The sequence below is a fragment of the Pocillopora verrucosa genome, chromosome 3 (genome assembly GCF_036669915.1).
Source record: "Pocillopora verrucosa isolate sample1 chromosome 3, ASM3666991v2, whole genome shotgun sequence".
NCBI lineage: Eukaryota > Metazoa > Cnidaria > Anthozoa > Scleractinia > Pocilloporidae > Pocillopora > Pocillopora verrucosa.
In genome coordinates, this window is record NC_089314.1 from 28,992,840 (window position 1) to 29,015,678 (window position 22,839).

The 22,839-nt window shown below is 38.4% G+C and overlaps 3 protein-coding genes and 1 long non-coding RNA gene across 4 annotated transcripts; 3 read left to right on the plus strand and 1 right to left on the minus strand.

The window, feature by feature from the left end:
• Positions 1-274: 274 nt before the first annotated feature.
• On the plus strand, positions 275-676 carry LOC136279698 (uncharacterized). Its single transcript, XM_066163640.1, has one exon. It carries the CDS (start codon positions 275-277, stop codon positions 674-676), a length of 402 nt encoding a protein of 133 aa, XP_066019737.1.
• A 6,813-nt stretch (positions 677-7,489) lies between these two features.
• LOC131798174 (peptidase M20 domain-containing protein 2) lies at positions 7,490-11,898 on the plus strand. The gene is made up of 3 exons (XM_059115822.2): positions 7,490-8,220; positions 9,848-10,333; positions 10,963-11,898. The coding sequence occupies exons 1-3, from the start codon at positions 7,887-7,889 to the stop codon at positions 11,334-11,336; spliced, it is 1,194 nt and encodes a 397-aa protein (XP_058971805.2). The 5' UTR covers positions 7,490-7,886; the 3' UTR covers positions 11,337-11,898.
• Positions 11,899-12,284: 386 nt separating this feature from the next.
• LOC131798190 (uncharacterized) lies at positions 12,285-15,065 on the plus strand. Its single transcript, XR_010716902.1, has 3 exons — positions 12,285-12,689; positions 12,993-13,484; positions 14,607-15,065. It is a non-coding gene; the product is annotated as an uncharacterized lncRNA (long non-coding RNA).
• A 170-nt stretch (positions 15,066-15,235) lies between these two features.
• Positions 15,236-18,683, minus strand: LOC131798175 (uncharacterized). The gene has a single exon (XM_059115823.2). The coding sequence runs from the start codon at positions 18,552-18,554 to the stop codon at positions 16,452-16,454; it is 2,103 nt and encodes a 700-aa protein (XP_058971806.2). The 5' UTR covers positions 18,555-18,683; the 3' UTR covers positions 15,236-16,451.
• Positions 18,684-22,839: the final 4,156 nt, after the last annotated feature.

The following is a 22,839-nucleotide window of genomic DNA, read 5'->3' on the forward strand; positions in this document are numbered from 1 at the left end:
AAGTGGCAATTTAACCAAAGTCGCGCCCCATGGTGGGGAGGTCAGTTTGAACGCCTAATTAGCCTCTTTAAGGCAGCATTTACAAGACCATTCTTAATAGAACGCTCCGCTGGGCGGAAGAAGCTAGAAGAAGTAGTTCTCGATGTTGAGGTAGCTCTTAACAACCGTCCTTTAACCTATCTCGATCAAGATATCCAGCTTCCAGTATTAACACCAAATTCCATGCTGTACCTCGACTCGAGGAGCTAAATTCTTGCGAAAGTGAAAGGAAGTCATGTGGAAACGATGGACAAGCGAATACGTCCGAAGTCTTCGGGAGAGTCACCGTCAGGCGGGAGGAAATCAAACGAACCACCCACATGTTGGAGACGTCGTCATAATTAAAGACGACAGGAAGGACCAGAATCAATGGAATCTAGTAGTCGTTACAAAGCTTATCAAGAGACGCGATGGTATTGTTAGAAGTGCAAGTCTGAAAACAAGCATAGAAACCCTTGAACGTGCAATTCAGCAGTTGTATCCCTTGGAGTTAACATGTTTGCAGCCTAGTTCCATACTCAACCCAACTGCCCCGGAGTTCAACTACAATGCAAGGCCACAGAGAGACGCTGCTGCTGCCGGACATTTTTCTTTCTACTCTGTTGTAAGAGCGGTATTTTGTAGCCACGTTGAATAAAATGAGGTTCGAATCCTCACGAATTGTGGTCGACCCAAGTTTCTTCTGCCCAGCTAGTAGAGCAGAATGCAAAGTTTTAAGATCAAAGGTTTGAATCCTTATGGTCGTTGACCCAGTTGCTTTGAATTTTGTGCACAAGTTGCATAGTCTTAAGCATGTAGAGTATCTGACAGCAAAATCGGTAGATCTGAGGTTTGAATCCTCATGAAAGACGACCGGATATTTTCATTTCACACATCTAACGCGTAATTTCTTTCAAAGGTCGATCTACATTTTGTCTTAGCTCAGGTGGTAGAGCGTTTGGTACCGATATTGCAAAGTCTGATCATGAGGTTTGAATTCTCACGTTTTTTACTCAGAAATGTGTCTCTCTAGTCTGTTGTGAGAGCGGTAATTTGTAGCGATGTTGAATAAAATGAGGTTCGAATCCTCACGAACTGCGGTCGACCTGAGTTTCTTCTTCTGCCCAGCTAGTAACTATGGTAGAGCAGATGGCGAAGTCTTAGGGTTTAAGGTTTGAATCCTTGTGGAAGTTGACCCAGTTTTGCTCTCTGCTTAGCTGACAATAAGGTTGTGCCGTTTTTTTAAGAGACAATTGATTCTGGACTGTCATTACATAAACAATTTTTTCTAGTGGCCCCTCTCAAGTTAAGCTCTGGAAGCTTCAGTCGCCCTTATTGCGTTATGCAAATATAACAATTTGTTATCATTGTTCAATGGAGAAGATACTTTCCAACCTGGCAGGAGATTCTTGTATTCCTTTGACTTTGAATGTGAACTGTGCCGTAGATAAAATAAAGTACGATCCCCGCTTGAATACAGTCACAGTCCTCTGGTGGTTACAGCCGACACCTGAAATGGGTCTGGCCTCCGGGTTTGAGACCTATTTAACGGCTTATTGCTCGTATCAAAATAAAAGAAGAAAGCAAAAACCCAAAACATAAAAGCAAATACGATACGAGCGTATGCCGAGGTACCAGAGGGTGAGACCGAAGTATGGGCAATCTGCACTGCACCTCTCCTCGGGACGCGAAAATAAACAAGCACTGAGTGGAGTGCACGAAACTCTCCACCCAGCTGGGATCACCTTATTTGGGCTGACTGCTTGAGGTTGGAATCCTCACAAGGGACTCAGATTGTAATTTTTCTTTTACTATCCTATCTATATAGTACCATTTACCTTTTGTGATCTAACTTGTCCTCCGAGTGTGAAATATCCTTTACTGAGACACGATCCTCCGGCTGAAAAAGAATAGTGCCTAAAGTAAATGACTTGTCGCGATAGACTTTCACATAATATTGAAATATTTTCAACTCTCACTCTCTCTCTCTCTCCATCATAAATAATTCAAAGCTAGATATTCCAAAGAATACGAAAGGTTCCTTGAGATATACCGTATGAATATAGGAATAGAAACTCGAAGGAGAGAGAAAACGTGGTCACAGGAAAGCTAGTTAGCTATTTTCTTTAGCGCATAAACTTGATGTTACAAACGATGCTTCATTTGATCAGTAAAGTGCACCTTAGATTATTTGCATCAAACTACTTTGTTGTGTTTTTCGTTATACTCAATATTGTGCTGACTGGAAAAGGGTTTGGACGCCTATTTCTTCTTCTTTTCGGTTTTATATACATATATTCCATGATTGCCGCTGATAAAGTTCCAGTCCTCCATCAGTTTAAAGATCAAAGTGCTCTATGAGCAAACTCGTGAATTGACAGATGACTTACATAATTTTTTGGATTATGTTAAGGTTATCTGGCTAAGGGAATTTTGTGGTTGATTGTCATATTTAGAGTACGAGCAGTTGTTCAGTGTTCGCTAATGTAGCAAAGAAACAAAGTAACGTTGGGATAAGAAGGCATTACAATTGAAATGATCATGCTCTTACATTTGACAAGGGCGAATGATGTCATGTGTTTTAAACATTTACTTTTTTTAGAGGGCACGGTAACGAATCCTGCAATCTGATTGGTTCTTCACCCGGTCAGTATTTTCCTATCTCTGCCCACGGGCCACGGTAACGCTTTCGTGAGTCGCCGAGTACATCCCAATTAATTTTTTATTTCTTCATTTTTCTTCATTTATCTAAGCAAACACGTCGGTCACTACCTCAAGCCAATAAATAATTTATGAATCCTCTGTTTTCTCTGTCTCAAATCACTTTGGTCGATAGAAAAATATTGGTTTCAGAATGAATTTGTATAAGCAATAGTGTCAATTACTTTGGTTGACAAGCTGCCTGAAAACCGTCTGCAGTTAATTTTAATCGTTCACAAAAAGTATATAGAAAGTTAAAACGTGAAGTATTTGGTTACAGTTAAACTGAACGATATAACTTTTATTCATCTAATATCTGAATTTTCTCAAACAATATGTTCGTAGTAAAAGAGCGAGTGAAGTTTTAATTTAAGTTCTACAGCAAATTTACGTTCTCGGTGTGTCTTTCCGAGTCCGTTCAATTTGGACATTTGTACCGTAAATTGCACAATAGAAACTGAAGGAGTTCAATGAGAAAAGGCCGCATTAAAACCCCCGTTTGTTTCGTTGGAGTGTGCCATTCGAATTTAGTTTTCGTGGAGGAAAGACCAGATTTACACACGCCATTGCAGCAATCAAACGAACAAACTCTCACAACTTCAAAATAAAAAAATTGAATTTACTCGCATTTATTTTCCTCGCCGTTTACTTAATGAACAGAGGTAAATCTTCGTTCATGAATGAATCTTCAATAAGAGTGAATAATACTTTCCGTTAGATCATTGACTGTTTTTGAAGGAAACATTGTCGAGACAGTCCTTGCCTAACTAGTTCCGTTGTTTTTCAAATGTTCTTGCCCTTTTTTTTTCTTATGCGCTCCCTAATTGACAGGTGTCAGATTGTGACAGATCCTTGTAAAAATAGTGTTTCTAAGTTTGTTTGGAAGCCTTTTAAATCATCTTTATCGTTACGGAAATGAAAATGTTTCGGTGAGGCATCTCTCTTTAATTTGCATCACCCCTATTTTAACTACCACTTACTCGCTCAAAACTTGTTCAGTTTATGAAAGATCTTGCCATATTTACAGCCCTAAATCATTCGGGTTCTTTCGGAAAGAACTTCGTCAAGTAAATGTGGGTGAAAAGTTAAATTTACTGTCTATCATTGTAAATATTGGAAAATCAAGGCAATACTGTCTTAATGAAAACATTAATGATTCCCTCTTTATCAAATGAGACAAACGGGAACGAGTTTTGAGTGACATAACTAAGCTAAGAGTGCCACCGTCATTTTGGATTGCCACCTGGGTAGATTTTGGTCACGTGCTAGGCAACGTATACTCAAGAACAAAGTAGAATTTCATTTCAGGCCTATTTATCCATTTTGTGGTGTATAAGTTTCGCAATTTGGTACGTAATATCTATTTAGAATCTTCAAATTGTCTTGAAACTTAAAAGAAAATTGTTGTTTAAAAATCCACTGGAAATCGGTAGCCAAAATTATTTGTTTAGGTGTTATTTGATTTTCGTGTTAACCTGTAATTTCGTCAGTCGCCGGCACCCTTCGTTGCTTTACACAGGAAAAACACACGATACGAAATATAATGATCGATTTTGTCCCCAATCTCACGTCATAACAGAAAAAGGTTTTGAACACTTGTAAAACTCCGAGCGCTTCGGAGTAAGTGATATTTTTAATGAATCTTCGGATTATTTTCAAGTTCAAGGATTGTAAATTGCAATTTTATGGAAAACGAAGGTTGTTCTCTTACTTTAGTGTGAATCCTCGCATGCCTGCCAGTCGCCAGCGCCACTTGTTGAAACTAAAACGAAAAAAAATAACTCTTTTTTAAGATTATCATTGGCTTCTTTTTCACCTCACCACTATTCTTAGCAACAAAGGTCGCCATTTCGTTTGTTTATTACTCGCTAAAAACTATCAAATGCACTCAAAAGCCTAAAATTGAAAAAAAGTTTACAGGAATCGACCAATCGAGCGAGTTAGCGAGCGAGTGCCATCCTCCACATCCTATCTACAACTCGCTCTTATGCATGCGCGCAATTCACGAGTTAAAAAATTGGATTTCAAATAATGTCTCCCCTGCAGCTTCATAGGTATCCAAATTTCATAACATAGGAGCAGAATATTTAGTTTGCTAGTTTGGAGACAAATTTTCAACAAATAGGTTTCTCTTTGGAAGCTCAAAAGTATTTTATCAATGTCAGTGAATTTTGATGCTGGGGATTTATTTACACGGTTTCTAAAGCTAGCTTCTCCTTGAAGAAAAAATGTACTTACTTTGGAATGTGTTTGACTTTCTTCAGGAGCACATGTGAGGTACATTGAGTCTCAATCTTTCTCTTGCTTGTCATAACTTTCAACAGTCCACAATGAAAATAGCACATCTATGTAAGGAAGGAATTAACCTGCTTCTCGAAGATCTTGCTCGAATGGCCTGGAGCGTATACTTCGGTCGCTTTCTTTTTAAATGCGGAGTGTCGCTTTCGTAATCACCCAGAAATTCGGTGGCTCTGTTCCACTTAGAACTGGCTGTATCCCACTTCTGATAACCTTCAAGAAAATGGATGAATTTAATGCTGAGTAAATTAGAAGTATCTTTTTATCCACGATTGCAGTCATAGATTTTCATAAAATGCTGTGACATTGGTGATAGAAAAGATACATGATGTTTAGTCATTTATATGCATCTACCTTGTTTCTAGATGAAGACATTGTAATTTTGTTTAAACTCAGATGTAGGTAGCGTGGTGTTTCTAGAGATATCGAAATCTAGGAAACGTTGCTTAAGAAAATAAATACGTATTACGCGACAAAAATTGAATCGGATAAAGTCAGTGTGGAAACTTTATAGCCATCTATGTCTCATACTTGCTTGCTGTTCCCTGGGTGTGAAATTTTATTACACTGCTACTTTCCAATTTATATTATTTTTTTACCTTGTTGTAACCTGGGAGTCCAGGTACTCTGAAGAACTGTTATACACCAGTCTTTCTTCTCTCTTGTTGAGCGGCATTCTGAGAAGATTCAGCCGACCAAAGGTTGTTTAAAGCGGTTGTAAACTGTTGATATCTTGCTGAAGTGAGGACCGAAGTGTGATCAGTTTTCAGGAGTTTTATCATAAAAGTCTTTGACAAGACTTGTCGGAGTCCCATCTTGGCTGTTGTTTTTGCTGTATTCCACGAGCAATGATTAACATGAAGGATTTTTGGTGAATCCGTACTTTTTCAGTGTCACATAGTAAAGAATCACCGTTAAAAATTCAAAAGTGATCAGATCGGCTGAGGTGCGCATGGCAGTAAAAAATATTGTTGGAATTCAAGTAGTTTACATTCAAAGGCGCAAAATATTTTCAAACACCAATGATCGCTCATTATTTCAAATTCTTCCTCTGCCATGTCTGCAGCACCTTTTTCGTTTTCTTTCACACTTGAATAGAAGCTAAAAATATGCTATGCCCTGGCTAGGGTTTTTTAATTTTGTAAAGAGAGCGTCATTTGAATGATGCGCAGATCAAACCTATTAGATTTTACCGCAAGTGAAAGGGCCGGTTATTTAAACAACTATTAGCCATTGTTGAACAAAACCGCGTTCTAATCCAACTTCAATTTAGTCGAAACTTTTATCTGAACATTTATTTTTGTAAACAGTGTAAAGAGGACCGAACGCTTATAGTGGAAGGACATTTATTTAATTAGACCAACCCTCTAATACAGAGGCCCACCACTCGCGTAAAACCGTGGTTTGGGTTAGACCTCGTGTAAATAACCGGCCCAAAGTCTTAGGGTTTTTTTATCACGCATCGGCGAAAGGCCCCAGTGAAACAGCTTTTATCTTCTGCAGCGTAACGGCAATCACTGGAAAAATCATACCACACGTTATTTTTGCGACGAAAAACCGTTTAAACACAAGTACGTTGTTGTATATAGGAGGTCATTTCTATTTCGGTTGGAGCATGCATCGCATCATTTTGTAGTGGTTAAAAAATACCTTTATTTTGTTGTAATTCAACTCGAGCTACCTTGTAAATATGCTCTATAAATTCATGCCCGAGGACAAAACGCTATGCAAATCGGGAATAATTTAGTGCACATACTAATAGCGTGTCAGAGTCCCTTTAACTGCCTATAGAAACCCAAGTATCAAATAGCTCAGGCCGGCAGTAGTTACTTGCCGCGCGTTACTCAGACGTGACATTTTTGTAGAAAAACTAACAGAACCTATCGACTGGATGACTTACACATGATATCATGTGATATCATGTGTAAGTCATCCAGTTGATAGGTTCTGTTAGTTTGCTTGCGGTTGTTGTTTTTTCTTTATTTTTAATGCTTGCATCACTTGTTAATATTTTGAGATGTTTTCGTTATTTCTCATGCTACGTTAGGGAGACTTGGGACCACAATTGGTGACTTATCATCAAACTTGAGGCATATATCACATTCATGTCGTGTGACTAGTCTAACGTGGGTGATTAAGATCCCTTCAAGACTACATCACAACCATCTGTTGAAACTTCAATTATCAAGTATCCACAATTGGTGACTTATCCACAATTGGTGACTTATCATCAAACTTGAGGCATATATCACATTCATGTCGTGTGACTAGTCTAACGTGGGTGATTAAGATCCCTTCAAGACTACATCACAACCATCTGTTGAAACTTCAATTACCAAGTATCAAATAGCTCAGGCCTGCAGTAGTTACTTGCCGCGCGTTACTCAGACGTGACATTTTTGTAGAAAAACTAACAGAACCTATCGACTGGATAACTTACACATGATATCATGTGTAAGTCATCCAGTTGATAGGTTCTGTTAGTTTGCTTGCGGTTGTTGTTTTTTCTTTATTTTTAATGCTTGCATCACTTGTTAATATTTTGAGATGTTTTCGTTATTTCTCATGCTACGTTAGAGAGACTTGGGACCACAATTGGTGACTTATCATCAAACTTGAGGCATATATCACATTCATGTCGTGTGACTAGTCTAACGTGGGTGATTAAGATCCCTTCAAGACTACATCACAACCATCTGTTGAAACTTCAATTGAGACAGACGCAGCAAACCTGCGAGCCTTTCTCAAACCAGAGAAAGATATTCTTTAGGTGCTACTCAGGCACGTGAGTACTCATACTTTATTTACCGAAACCAATAACACATCCTTCTTGAGTGCGGTGTTATTAAATTCGATCGATCATATCAAAAATGGCGGATGAACTTGCAGGAATCCTAAAGGAAAAGGCAAAGCAAGCAATTGGCGTCCATTCTTCAGACCTATATGATCTGAGCAAAGGAATATGGAAGAACCCACAACTGAATTTTAAGGAAACGTATGCTCACGAGCTACTAACGAAGTTTTTGGCGGAGCATGGTTTCTGTGTTACTCCTCATTACACTTTGGATACGGCTTTCCGAGCTGAGTGCGGAGAGGATGGAGGTCTAACAGTTGGTATTATCAGCGAATATGATGCTTTACCAGAAATAGGACACGCTTGTGGACATAATCTGATCGCTGAATCAGGAGTAGCAGCAGCTTTGGGTAAACTTTACGTCAGTAATAGGCCATTTTACAGTTATGTACTTAGTTGCCAAGCCTTTGATTTGGAGTGAGGCTGAAGGTGACCTTGTTGTGATAGAGACCTGTATCTAGTTAGCATGATAACAAAGTAATTTGCATTTGAAAAGCAGCAAGGTTTGTATCATCACAAGTTCACCCTTAGCCTCATTCCTGTTCAAAGGCTTGGCAACCAAGCACACAACTGTAAAATGGACTATTGTCTGTATCAAATTAATGTATGCAGGTAGAAGCAAAATACTTAGGTCTCGTTTGGTCTGTTATGATTTGTCGTCAAACTGTGTAATTCCACAGATAGGGCAAATTTGGCTTTAAAACTTTTCAAAATTGTTGTTAAAGGCGTATTTAACGAAACGATTTTGTGCCAGTGAGGTCAGGTTAAATATTAGTACAGTGACGTGGACGAATTAGCATGTAACTTTTCCCTATAATATCCATACATTTTCCAGCTAACAGGTAATGAAAATAATCAAACATATCAGGTGGAATTTTTTGTCTTGATCTAACACCAAATTCTTATGACTAATTTGTATAGGTAATCACATGATTTCGAGTGCAATTTGGAATAAAGACTAACAAAATTGCACGAGCCCGTAGGGCGAGTGCAATTTGTGGTCTTTGAAAAAAATTAACAAGTGCTTGTTTATTCCAAATTGCACGAGAAAAATCATGTGATTACGTGTTAATAATATTCATGGAAAAACACGAGATGGCTTATCATAATAAAACATAAGCAAAGCGCGCGCGTCAAGTGCAAAAATCATTTATTCAAATCTTGCGTTCGGTCAAAACAACCGCGTACGATCAAAATAATAATAAATTATGCAATGATATCTTCACGTCTTTAAGGTGCAAAAAAGTTCAAAGTCCAGCTAAACAGTTCAAGGAATTGTTCAGTCTGTGTCCTAATCACTTTCGATGAAATAGAATCGTCGTTTCCGAGGTTTAACCATGTTTTTTTAATTTCGGCGTGTGATCGCTCGAGCAAAGTGTTAAGCTGGATCGGCTCGTAATTTTCGATTTCCTCGGCAATTCCCTTCTCTAAACACCACTTTTTCCAAACCGACAACCAAAAAGCAGTGCTTTTTACAGTGTTTTCGTTATTTAAGCCGTTTTTCAGCTGCGGTGGCGAAAGAAAGCCTACTTAAAACACCGGCCATTGTTTCGCTCGCAAATTTTCAAATTTTGTTGCGACATCCAAGGCTCGCATTTGATTGGCTATCTGTGAGTTTCTTTGATTATTGACCAATCAGAATGTCTGATTTGTTTCTTTTTTTGCACTGAATTAACCCTCTTCTGCACTGAATTAACTCTCTTCTGCACTGAATTACCTGAAAACTGCATTTATCTTAACCAATCAGAACTAAGTAATTTTTCCATGTATATTATTAAAAAAGAAAATGTGCAGCAGCTAGATGGGAGAATTAACAATCAGATCTTGGGCAGTTAAGGGGTTTTTACCCTCATTTCTATGAGATTCCAATACAAGGTGAGTCGCAGTTTGTGTGAAGTAATAATATCACATTTCTGTACCGTTCTAATTTCGCTTTGAAAAAATTTAAATGCTCATTCTCCCAATAAATCACCGTAGGTCTGAAAATTGCATTGGATTCAGTAAATCAGAAACCCAAAGTCAAAATTGTTCTTCTTGGAACTCCTGCTGAGGAAGGAGGAGGGGGAAAGATTTTGATGATCAACAATGGCTGCTTCAAAGATCTTGACTTCTGTATGATGGTTCATCCTGCCGATATAGATGAGCTTAAACCTCCATGTTTAGCAATCGAACAAGTCAAAGTTACTTACCATGGTCATTCCTCGCATGCTGCCGCATCCCCTTGGAAAGGAGTCAATGCATTGGATGCAGCAGTCATAGCCTATACGAGTATAAGTGCATTGCGACAGCAGATGAAGCCCAAATGGAGCGTTCATGGTGTTATCACGGAGGGAGGTGTGAAGCCAAACATCATTCCTGATCGCGCACAGATCCAATACTACATCCGAGCTCCGACCGACAAGGAACTTGATGTCTTGAAAGAAAAGGTCATAAATTGTTTCGAATCAGCAGCCACGGCCACAGGTGAAATAGACAGAAGACAATTGACAATTAGCTGTAACATTTCTGGTTAAAGAGTGCGATTGCCTGAGGCTGTTTGCAATGACCGCAGGTAGCCCAAGCTCGCACAATGAGCCTCCGTGAACATGTTTGTGTCCTACAAGGGACAAAATAAATGCATTTGCAGGACAACGGTTGCAATATTAAGCAAACAATCTAAAATATTGATATCTAAAAACAATTTAACTTCCCTTTCTTTGAACCCTGTGACTTTCTTAGGCTGATGTGCGGTTCTTTAGCTCTGCTTTAATCCCCCCACCATCCCTTTGCCCTCTAAATCGTCATTTCCGGATTCCGTCACTCACCGTGGGAAAGACTTCTTGAGAGGCCAAAGCGTGGGAAACATACCAAGCATACGAAACTCACTAGATCTAAAGGAAGTAAAGTTTGTTTTTTATTTTTATGAAATTAGTTCAGATTGTTGGATTAAGATTGCGACCTTTCATTCTCATGCAAATCCTTAGATTTCCCTTCCTGCTCGACACAAACATATTTACACATTTATGGAGGCTCAATCTGCGTTCTTGCACTTCCTGTGAAGTGATTGGAAGTTTTTGCCTCACTCGTTGATTTTCCTCGTTCTTCTTTTCTAGGATGCACGGTGTCTATTGAATGGGATCCAAAACGTTACTCCAGTTTGGATACAAATGACACACTGGCAAATCTCTATCAAGCCAATGTCATGACCTTGGGAGTAGCGTTCAATCCTGCAAAGAAAGAACTGAGTGGCTCAACAGATATGGGAAATGTCTCCCAAATAATCCCGTCAATCCACGTTATGTACGGTATTGGCAGCGACGCTGTGAACCATTCTCATGCATTTACTTCAGCAGCAATAACGGAGATTGCCCACGAGAGAACTTTGATTGCAAGCAAGGCGATGGCCATGACTGCTATTGATGTTCTGTGCAATCCCGAATTTATGCAAAAAATCAAGAAGGACTTTGATAGAACACACAGCCTCTGACCAAGATACGCTTCAGCTAATACCATGCCGCAAAATGGGTACAATTAAGGCATTTTCATATAAACCATCCCAAATCAAGACTATTTTGTAAGATTCCCCAGATCTGTTGATATAACATCCAACCGACAGACACTTGTTTCTGGCAAATAGTCAAACCTGTAATCGAACCAGGCGCTGTATACTTGCTTAGCCCCAAATTTGATCCTGAATGTAGCAACAACTAAAAATTGTGTCATTACTATAAGCTATCTCAGTTTTAAAATGGTAATTTTTCATATTTCATCCAGTTGAACTGATATAGTAGCGTACATTTCCAATATAATCACTGCTGCTGAGCTTTGAACAACAATGAACAATATTTTGCGATTTTATCATTTGGCGAAAAGTTCGTGTGACAATCACGCAACACACTTGGATTCGTGACCACAATTCGCGCCTTGTCCATCGCACGCGCCACCCTCGCATCATTTTCTTATTAAGCAATAGGAAAAAAAATAAAGGACCTCAGTTTTTTTCATGTATGTATTTTGTTGTCTTAGGCCATGTATTTTCACCTCATTTTCGTCTGTGATCCTTTGCTGACAGCTGTTTGGTTCTATGGACTATTCGTTCTTTGCATCCACATTTCACAGGGGAGTTGTCAAGCAAGTGTATTCATAGAGAGTTTTTCTCCCTTTTTATTTTGGATCCTTTTTTACTCTCAGATATTAAATATATGAAAAAAATATATATATTAAAATAACACGTAAGCAGCTGAACTGTTTTTTTTTGTTTTGTTTTCATCAAAATCAGAACCATGCATAGTCGGGGGGGATTCGTAGAGGGGTGGGGGTAGCGTTATGCAGTAAGTTGTTTGTCCCATGATGTCAGGGGGGGCACCACGAGTGAATGTGAGGTTTAGGGGGAGGGGGCATGGGCCTCCATGCCCCCCCCCCCCCCCCTTAGATACGCGTTATGTTTATGTAACTGGATAGTACTCGAAGGTATTGATTGGCATCCATGCTTCCGGAATTCCATTCCGCTGTCCCGATCGCACCTTTTATTCTGCAAGTCCCAGAAGCCGTTGATCAAAACACTCAACGAAAAGACGCTGCACGAAGGCGGACCACCGAGGGAATATTTTCTCAAAACTAAAGGAATTTTAAGTGAGTTCAGTCAATTAAGGTTGACTCGGTAGAAGAAGTAACCGTTTCCACAATGCAGAGATTGCTTTCCAGAGCATCGGATAGTTTTTACTCCACGAGTTTTATATAGTTTTCGCTACAAAGCCCAAATTTCGTCTGAAAATCTGACATATGGAAGTGTAAAAGCAACATTCACGTTTTTGACAAAGGAGCAGCAAGCGGAAATCAGGTGACATGTAACTTCTTCCTATGATATCCATAAACTATTCAGCAAACAGGTAATGAGAATACTAAAACTTATCAGGTAGATGTTGATTTTGATCTTGATCTTCCATCAGATTCTCAAAACTACATGTAATTTACAAGGAAACGTGTTTCAGTAAGAGGGGAGAATTAACATTCAGATATTGGCAGTAAAGGGTTTAAATTGGGGTTGCTACCCACTATGAAATTTGATTAATTTTTTGTCCACCCTAGATGAGATTTCCTCCAGTTTTGCTTAATTTCTGTGTATTATTTTTTGGACTCATAGGTCTCAAGTGGCTGTGGATGCAGTTGATCAGAAACCAAAGTCAAAATAGTACATCTTGGAACTTCTGCTGTGGAAGGAGGCAGGGAAACAATTTTGATGATCAACATTGGCTGCTTCAAAGATCTTGATATCTGTATAATGGTTTATTCTTCCCAAGTTATCCTTAAGCCAGTGGGGGTTCAGTGGCCTGAGCTCATGACAGTGTTACAGTCACCTACAAAGGTCATGTAGCTTATGCTGCAACATTCCCTTGGGAGGGAATCAATGCATTGGATACAGCTGTCATGCCTAATACAAACATAAGAGTACTGTGACAGGAGATGAAGCTCTAATGGCAAGTTCATGGTTTTATTTCTGAGGTTGGGTTCAAGCCAAACATTGTACCAGATGGGGCTCAGCTGATCTTCAAACATGAGGGCTCCAACTGTGAGGAACTTGAGGTCTTGACAGAAAAAGTCTCTAGTTGTTTTGAAGCTGTTGCACTGATGACAGGTAAGACTAATAAAAGTAATTTGGCAGATTTTTTAGTATTTTGATTAAAAAAATCAATTTGAGAGGTATTAGTTTTTACAGTTCTTGTGTCATACTCAGTTTAAATTGATATAGGTACTTAGAGTGAATGTACAGTAATATAACAGAACACTATAATTAAGTGAGTGACAAAGCATGGCTATAGAGAACATGTTCAAATAACATGATTCAGTTTATGATTTAATGTGGGTTTCTCCCATTGAATATGTAAAGATTCTTCAATCTCAAATTGTAAATCCCAGTTTCCATACTTTGTTTATTTTTTTTTTAATTGGTTGGCACATCAAAACCTTCTATCAAAGGTGACCAGGGAGACATGCTTGTTACAGCCTCCCTAGGTTTTTTTCTTTTTTTCTTTTTTTTTTTTTTTTTTGCTGCTTGACAAAGGAAAAAGTGGTCCATCCACAAAAACCACAAGTTTTCCCAATTGTCTTCTCATTTATTTCACCCTATGGTTACCAAAAACTACTGAAGAATAACCAGCTAGTTAGGTTGATAACTTCCATTTATTAGGTTCTTGTTCCTTTCATGGTATCATTATATATTCAGGGGGAAACATTTTCAAAGAACATTTGGGTCTTTGATATATAACAGGTTTGTCTTCTCTGAACTGTCATATAATTCTGGCTATGTTCTGGGTGTAAGTTTGAATTAAAAAGGCAGTTGCTAAGAATGGATAGTGAGCATCCTCTTGTTACTGTGGGATTAAATATTGAGAATTCTCATAAATAATCAATGTGTTTGTTTTGTGAATTGGTTATCTACATTTATCCCTTCAGAAGAGATGTTGACAGTTTTAGATTTCTGAACTATTCTTTACTCAAGTTATAGTCAAACTATGGAGGAAAAGAAAATGCATTACATAGTTACAAAAGCACAAGAAAATTAACACTACTTACAATTCTGGTTGCCTTCTCTTCTGCCTGGTAACAATTAGGTTTCTACTTACAGCCAGCCTTTAAAATACCAGTCCTAGGAAGGTTAATTAACTTAATTAACGCAGCATGCCATATACAAAATATTTTGTTTCCCTTCCTTGGAGAATGAAATAAATTAGATATTACTTTGTTTCTTGTTTCAAAGGGTGCAAAGTGCATGTGGAATGGAATCTATTACACTATTCCAGTGTGGATCAAGCAGACCTCTACCAGGCTAATGTCAAGTCTTTTGGTGTAACCTTTGACCCACAAGTGCAACAGCAAACATGGGGCTCACCAGATATGGGAGATGTCTCAAAGAAAATTCCTTCAAATCATGTACTATATGATATTGGATGTAAAGCTTCAAACCATTGTCATGCATTCATGGCAGCAGCAATGACAGAGTATGCCCATGCAAAAATGCTGATTGCAAGCAAAGCAATAGCCATGACAGCTATTGATATTCTGCATTATCCAGAATTAATGCAGGAAACAAGAAGTTGTTTCAAAAATAGAACATTGGTACATGAAAATGAAGATCTTGATGCAACAATATTTTGAACAATTCTGACAGTTTTTTTAATGTACTGGTATTTTAAAGTTCTACGCATGAAAATAAAAAATTCTAAGGTAAAGGGAATGATCATTTGTCCATGCATACTTTTGAATGCCATGATACACAAAAATGTGTATATTCATTTTGGAATGAATTTCGATTCTAATGAAGAACTGTCATTGTTAACCCTGTAATTCCCAGAAGTGATTAGCATGTAACTTCTCCTTATAATATCCATACATTATCTTGCACACAGGTAGTAAGAATACTCAAACAAATCAGGTGGAATTCGTTATCTTGATCCAACACCAAATTCTTATAACTGATTCACAAGGAGATGTGTTGCAGCTAGAGGGAAGAATTAACAATCAGATCTTGGCACTAAAAGGGTTAAGTGAAGTTGAGAACAACTAACTCTTTGTTTTATATGAAGTGTATCTCTGGACATCACACATATCCCTTCCCTTTTTCCAACAAAAGATAACAAAAAGGGCAGCTTCAGAAAAATCTACCAATACAATAAGACACCACTTGTTTTAACACAATCAATAGGTTGTGTTGTGTTACAAATTTTAATGTGTCCAATCTACAAATACATACTAAAATATTGACAAAGACACTTATTGTAAAACACACGTACATAGAAGAACTAATTTAGCTTTATCAAAATACCTACAAATATAACATAGCCAAGAACAAGGGATTGCAGGTCAGCTTAAAAATTCTTACAACTTTCTACTCCATCAACCTAGTTCTCAGTTCTTGAATTTGGGGGAAATCTCAATATGATGTCTTTTCAGAATATAAACATGTACTAGCTACCTAATGGTAAGTCTCTTTCCTGTAAACCACTACATTTAATTTCTGTCTACACAAGCATAACAATTTGATACATCTTATCTGGCAAACAAATTTTTTCAACCTGGCAGATTCACTCATATACATGTAATAGAGACCACTTTACATTTTTTGCCTTGATAGGTTTAAGATGTCATAATTATGTTTGTTGTAGCATACACTATCTATCACTACTTCTACAATAGCAAATTATATGAGGATTTCATAGAGAATATATGTATGCACAAGATAAAATTATGTTTCAATCCTTTCACTCCCAGAACTCATTTGTAATTCTCTGTTCTTTCTACCATACAATTCGTATGACATTAGTTTGGAGAATTTGGTATTGCATCATTAAATAGTCTCCTCATTGATATTTTTCTTTATTCTCATTACTTGTCTGCTTGATCATGTATTGGTATTATAAGGAGAAATTATGTCTTGGTTGCTAAAGGAAGTTAAAGAGTTAAATTGCACAGTTGCTGCTGCCTTTAACTGTGATCTCTCTCCAGTGACAGAGAGAGTGAACTATGCTATAAACAAAGCCTATTTTTACTAGAGGAACAACAGGCAACTGATGTTAAATTTCAATAACATTGTCTTCCATTTAAATTAATTGCAAACATCATACTCTTGGCAAAGGATTTCTAACTCTTCTTTAAACTCCCCAGTGTATTCAGTGGTGAAGTTTTTGATAAACTCAACCACAAATTTCGCTGGCAATGCATTGCTTAAGTTGAACTGAGAATGTGTTTCCAAAGCATCATACAGTTTTAGTGTGAGCAGTTGGATTGATATCTGATACGAATCTGAATCAAATGAAGGTCTCTTTGAAAGAATAAAATAATTCACTGCTTCATCTGACACCTGAATAGTGCAGGTTTGCATAGACTCTCTTATCCTTTCAATCACAATTCTTTCCTCCAGTGTTAGAATCTCTTTAAAATGCTTCTGTGTTGCCATGCCAACAACCTTTAACTGATTGTTTATCCAGGAGACAACAGGGCCACCTGAATTTCCAGAATTCAAGGAGCAGTTCAACACTTCCATTAAATGACCTGATAAAGTTTCCTTAGAGCCAGAAACATTACCAGTCACTAAAAGGGCAGTTTTTCCTGTGTGACTCAAAGGATAACCAAACGAGAAAATCTGCATTCCTGGAAGCAATGGCTGGATTGATAACTGTAATGGACAAATGCTTCTTTGCTGTGAATTAAGATCTTGGCAATATAGCAAAGCGAGATCTTTTTCTGGATCACAATGGGCAACCTTACAAGACAATTCACCAATGGATGCATTAGAAATGTGAATTTCATAACTGTCTTCCTTATCTAGATACGTCTGAATCACATGCTTGTTGGTGAGTATAAAGTGATCACCAATGATGAATCCTGAGCCATGCTCAGTATCACACTTGGTAGTGGCTACTTTATAGTCTTGTTCAATATCAGCCCTCATGGCTTCCACTTCTTTCTTTCTGTTATCAGTTATGTGCCCACTTTCAGGATACTTCTCAAAAGGCTTTTGTGTATCAAAATAATCCAGAGATTGTTTTATGTCAAAAATGTCAAAAGTTTGAAAAATACTTGGCATTCCACTCTCATCTTTCTTTGTAGGGAATATGTCCACATCTCCGTAAAAGGAGCCTGCAAAACAATCTCTCACACAGCGCTCAGCTTCACTGCGGGAATATTCACGAGCTGAGAGCTTTGATTTATCACTCTTGAGAAACTTCTCATACTCTTTGCTTAAATCAGCTCTGTGTTCATCAATCAAATTCTTTAGCTTGTCAGACCCAGGTCCATGATCAGGATATTTATGAAGCCCCCGCATATCTTTGTCATGACGGCGAAGTGCATCATGCAATTTAAAAATGCAGTACACTTCAAGGGAAGGATATTTAGGATGTTTACATATCTCACAAGGAAAAACTGGATCACGAGAACCATAAAAATTTTTTTCATGATAACATGCCTCCAAACACTCTACTGCGTCCTCTATGTGTTTATATTTGTGTAGAGTACCAGTAGAAGCAACTGCTTCTTCATACTTCTTTTGCAAATCAGCCCTGTTGGAGCTGATTTCCATGTACGCTTCTCTTTCTTTGTAACTGTATGTTTCAGGAATGTATTTGTCAAGGCCATCAACAGTTTTACAAATGTCCTCAATGTTGTACTTGTCACGGTTCACAGATGGTAGTTTTATCTCCCCATCCGATAGAAAGTTACCAGCATAACAATCCCTCACTCGTCGTTGTGCAACACTCAGAGAATATCGATGTCTTTTATCTGGGTTACAAGTGGCTTCCTTCAATTCTTTTTCGATGTCAGCTCTTCGTTGGTCAATCAACAATTTCGTCTTCTCAGACCCAGGTTCTCCTTTTGGATACTTTTCAACGTAACTTATGTTGTCAAACTTATCAAGTGCGTTGTAAATATCGACAACATTAAACGTTTTTTCCACATAACAATTCCTATCTTTGTCATATGAAAGGCCTGGAAATTCTTCCCATACCACTGAATTTAGTCTCTCGGGAGAAGCATAACAATTCTTAACTCGCTTCCTTGCTTCTTCATAGTTATATCTGCGTGTTTGTGGCCTGCCGTAAATTGTCACCTTCACACAGGCACGGAGGGCTCCTCTACCCTCGTCGCCCAAAACATCACCGTTACCTGTGGTTTGGTCTTTGGGTCGAGTGTAACTGTAATCGGCCATTTCTAACGAGGCTTGTGATAGAGGGAGAGTCTTTTCGTTGAATTTTGCTCGCGATAACAAAATATTCCCACCAGTCTGGGCGCAAACACCAAAATAAGTCGCTGATTCAATTTGTTTCCAATGTGTTCTTTGAATTGATAAATGGTGCAATCTCTTAATTAGTAGCCAGGCAATCAACAAATGGGTCCTTAGAGCCAGTCCACTCACGGTGATAACAGCAGTTAGTCACGTAATAGACCAGCTTTGTTACAATTTACACTGCTGATGAATTAAAGCATCCAAACTGTAAGGTGCATTCCAGTTGTATTGCATTTTCTTTCGTAATGTTCTTTTATTGCTTTCCACTCATATTATTCTCGTTATAGCTAGCTTTATAGTACCTATTTGTTCCGTTCCAGCGCGTTGCGTACAACAGGCCTTTTCCAGCAGGCACGGCCCCCTAACATACGATTAGACCTTCTTTTAGAGGAAGGGCCCGAAACTCGGCGGTCGAAAGTGGATAAACTTAAAAAACGAGCCATTTACCAGGTCCCCTCTCTGATCTGCTGTCTTCCGCGCTCTCCCGTGTCACAATCGCCCCTGCAAGAGACCGCTAGACCGTTTTAAGCTCATACATGCTAAAAGCAATGACTGAGGTATTGTGGTGAAGCAGATGTTGACGGAAGTTGTCGACCGTGGACGGAAGTTGTATTCCGTGGACGAAAGTAGCAGCGTGGACCGTGAACGGAAGTAAGGGGGGTAAGTTTCTAAAGAAACTGTGGTGCTACGTCGGTGGGAGAGTGTAGCAGGTAATTTAGTGTTAAAAACTGAGTTGAAAACGTAAATTAGCCATCTTAAAGGGTAAAAAAGCTGACGTTTCGAGCGTTAGCCCTTCGTCAGAGCGATTGGAAGTAATGTAACGAACGGAAATAGTCTCGCATCCTAACCATTCCTACTTAGTAAAAGTCAAAATTAATCTCGATGAGGCTCAGAAACTAAAATGGAAAGAAATAAAATGTTCGTATGGTTTTATTAAAAATAATAATCTCAAATCACATTTCCGAACTTCTGAAAATGCAACTTGAATCGAGAAGCCGAAATGTTCACACCAAGGGGATCCGTAGCGGGTTCATTTCAACACACGCCGTGACCACGCAGAAGGGTATCAGAGTTAAGCCGCGCATCTGCGTTCGTCTTGAGTTTGTATATAATAATCACTGCTTTATCAATTTACTTGTCCTCGGGAGCTCTTCAACATACAGTTCACACATCAATCATAGCGGACAAGATAGTCTCACTAAAAATTTTTTTTCGAGCCCCGATATTTCGGTCCGGACTTGAGGCTCGCTCGAACAAAAACAGTAATACCAATCCGGTCAGTAAAAAATGCAGACGGCAGATTACAGACCGGGTACAAAATGCGGACTGCAGACCGGGTACTAAATGCAGACCGAGAATTTATACTGTTTTTATACTGATAACATGTCATCTTACAGCTTACCGAGCGTCACGCAATCGCTTTTCCGCGATCATCTTTCACGATTTGCACTATTGTGGAATATTCCTTGCCCGTTTCTTAGTCACAATCGTTCTTAATATAATTTCAAGCCTTCGTCTAGTATTCTCACTCTACGCGCGAGTTGGTTGGTGTGATGTCTGGACAGAATTTACCAACTCAATAAAAGTAGACGTTGATGTAGATGTAAATGAGATATCACTATTGAATACTTAACACGCGCACTGTTCGAGAAACATTTGACAGTTTTGCACGTGGTCAATACGTTTCATCGCTTTGACCGATATGTGTTCATTTTGTTGAAAAAAAAGCGAACCGAGACCAAAACTGTTCCTTCAACTTGATGCATTTTCAACGTTCAGGGGTGTACACAACTGATTTTCACATATGTGCCTTATATTGTTATTGGCTTACATGAAGAACCTGAGAATTTTTATAAGGAAAAGCGAAGCGTTGCTTTCGTGACTGGCCATTTGTTTACTTTTCTGGTGGTTTTCTCACTCATCGGATTGGTGACTACGCAAATATTAATATGTGATAATCAGATTATATGAAGGCTTAAAATTCTAATAAGAACGATTGTGGCCGCTTTGTTAAAAACCAAAACCGATGGCCGCTTTGTTTAAAACAGAAGATATCAAGAAACGGCCAAGAAATATTTCACAAAAGTGCAAATGATCGTGAAAGATGAGGGTTACTAATATTTTGCTGCTAGAGCAACATTTGATGCCTGATTATGCCCACCCAGCCCACCCTCCGCCCCACAAACACACACACCCACACCAACAAAAGGGACGCTCACTGCCTAATGACCTCTGTCCATTCCATCTACAGCCTACGCAACCTTTATTTCAATTTCCATCACGACGAATGCACAAGTTTTCTTATCACACAACTGCACAAAAATAAAAAAATTTATTCCAAAAGCCTTGAAAGTTCACATAAACCGAATTCAACTGTACCTATATTCAGCAAGTCCAAGAAATCTATGCAAACTTAATCCATAACATGTATGAGCTGGCTCCAAGAACCCTTTGATTCGTATTAGTGACCTTCCGATGGATGAGAACCGAAATTACTTTCCAAGGAACAAGGTTTAGGCACCCCTGGACGAAACCTCACTTAGATCTCCTTGGTCTCAGCCCAAATTTATTTGGAACTTTTATTAAATTATCTGACTAATCAACACCATCACTGCGAGCGATGTCTTTGTAAAAGCTGATGTATAGCAAAAACGAACACAAAAGAGCAAATCACGACCCTGACAAAAATTTTCTTTTAAACCAGTACCTTGTGATAGATATTGTGTGTTAAATGAAGATAACATTAAAGCAGTCAAAACTCTTAAGCTACCCGCTCAATATGGATTGACTCTTAAGGGCCGATTATTTTCACGAGGTCTAACCCAAATTGCGGTTTTACGCAAGCAGTGGGCCCCAAGGAACCTCCATAAGAGGTTTGATTTAATTAAATAAATGTACTTTCACTAAAAAGGTTTACGCCCTCTCGACCGCACTGTTCAAAAAAATAAGTGTTCAGATATAAGGTTCGGCTACGTTGAAGATGAAAATTTCAAGTTTCAAATTTCAAGTTTCAAATCCGTGGATTAAAGGAAGAGGATGATGGAAAATCCACGAGTTAGACCTGCATATTTTCCCGAAACCTTAATAATTTTTTCACTATTGTAATCATTTTTCTATTATTGAGCATCAATTGATAAATCAAGGAAGTGAGACATGTAGTTAATTACTGTTGCCCATAGGTTTCTCTTCATTAAATCTTGTAGTGTTAATTAGTGAGAATCGGTCAAACTCGAGTATTCGTGACGAAGCAAGTGGTTGAAAAAACTCTCTCACGAGTCCATAACTCAACGTGTCTTTTAAATAAGAGGCAGCCAAATGGCCCAATTGTAGATAAACCCTTGAAAGCATAGCTGCCGTCGTTCTTGAAAATTGATCCAGCGAAACTTCCTTTTGGATCTCACCTCAGATTTTCCGGCTGGAAATTAATTCAATGGCCATTTCTGGATGAAGGTTACATGAATTGTTCATCGATTACACTCATTCTCCACAATGATTACGCTCCACTAAATAGTCAATTTGCGCCTTGGAGAATGTTACTTTCATTTAATATGCTAATTCTTACCACCAACATTACTTAGACTCGCTAACTCATTTGACGGCGTGGCCCTTCAAGTTAGAAAGTCGAATTTGTATTTGATAAATTTTGATGAGTTGGGCACCACTCTGTTAAGGGAAGGGGAGATTTCCGTTTTCGTAGAAATTTTTTAAAACTTAACTGCAACTTTAGTTCCGAGATCGTTGTTGCAAAGGAATTTTTTGTGTCAAAACCGAAAAGTTTTATAGCGTTTTAGAGGTGCCCCCGTTCCGCAAATCTCTTGGTGATTACAACACATAGCCGGAAAACTACGAACTGTACGAGATTTAATTAAATTTTTATTGCAAGCATTTTTAAACTCAGCTTAAGGCTGGTTAACATCGTAAATAAAAGCTCAGTTTTCAGTTTCAGTTTCAATTCAAGACCAGTAAGGGAAGAAATCCGATTACCTATGATCGATCAATAAGTTGCATAATAATTGTTTTCACTTTTGATACTATGGTTGTCTTGTCAATGTGCATATAAACTAGATACTAACGAAAACATAAGTCGCTAGGAAACTTACAGAAAATGTTTAAGAAATCATCAATAACAACAACAGAAAAAATAAGAGAGAAAGCTTTGCATTCTGTATAAAGTTTTTCCATCAGGATTAATTAGTGTTCCACTGTC

Bases quoted from the DNA above. Each gene is read 5' to 3' on its own strand.
- LOC136279698 (XM_066163640.1), top strand. From the start codon at position 275: ATGTGGAAACGATGGACAAGCGAATACGTCCGAAGTCTTCGGGAGAGT.
- LOC131798174 (XM_059115822.2), top strand. From the start codon at position 7,887: ATGGCGGATGAACTTGCAGGAATCCTAAAGGAAAAGGCAAAGCAAGCA. The intron at 8,221-9,847 runs GTAAACTTTACG...AAATCACCGTAG, and splicing joins AGGAGTAGCAGCAGCTTTGG to GTCTGAAAATTGCATTGGAT. The intron at 10,334-10,962 runs GTGAAATAGACA...CTTCTTTTCTAG, and splicing joins ATCAGCAGCCACGGCCACAG to GATGCACGGTGTCTATTGAA.
- LOC131798175 (XM_059115823.2), bottom strand. From the start codon at position 18,554: ATGGCCGATTACAGTTACACTCGACCCAAAGACCAAACCACAGGTAAC.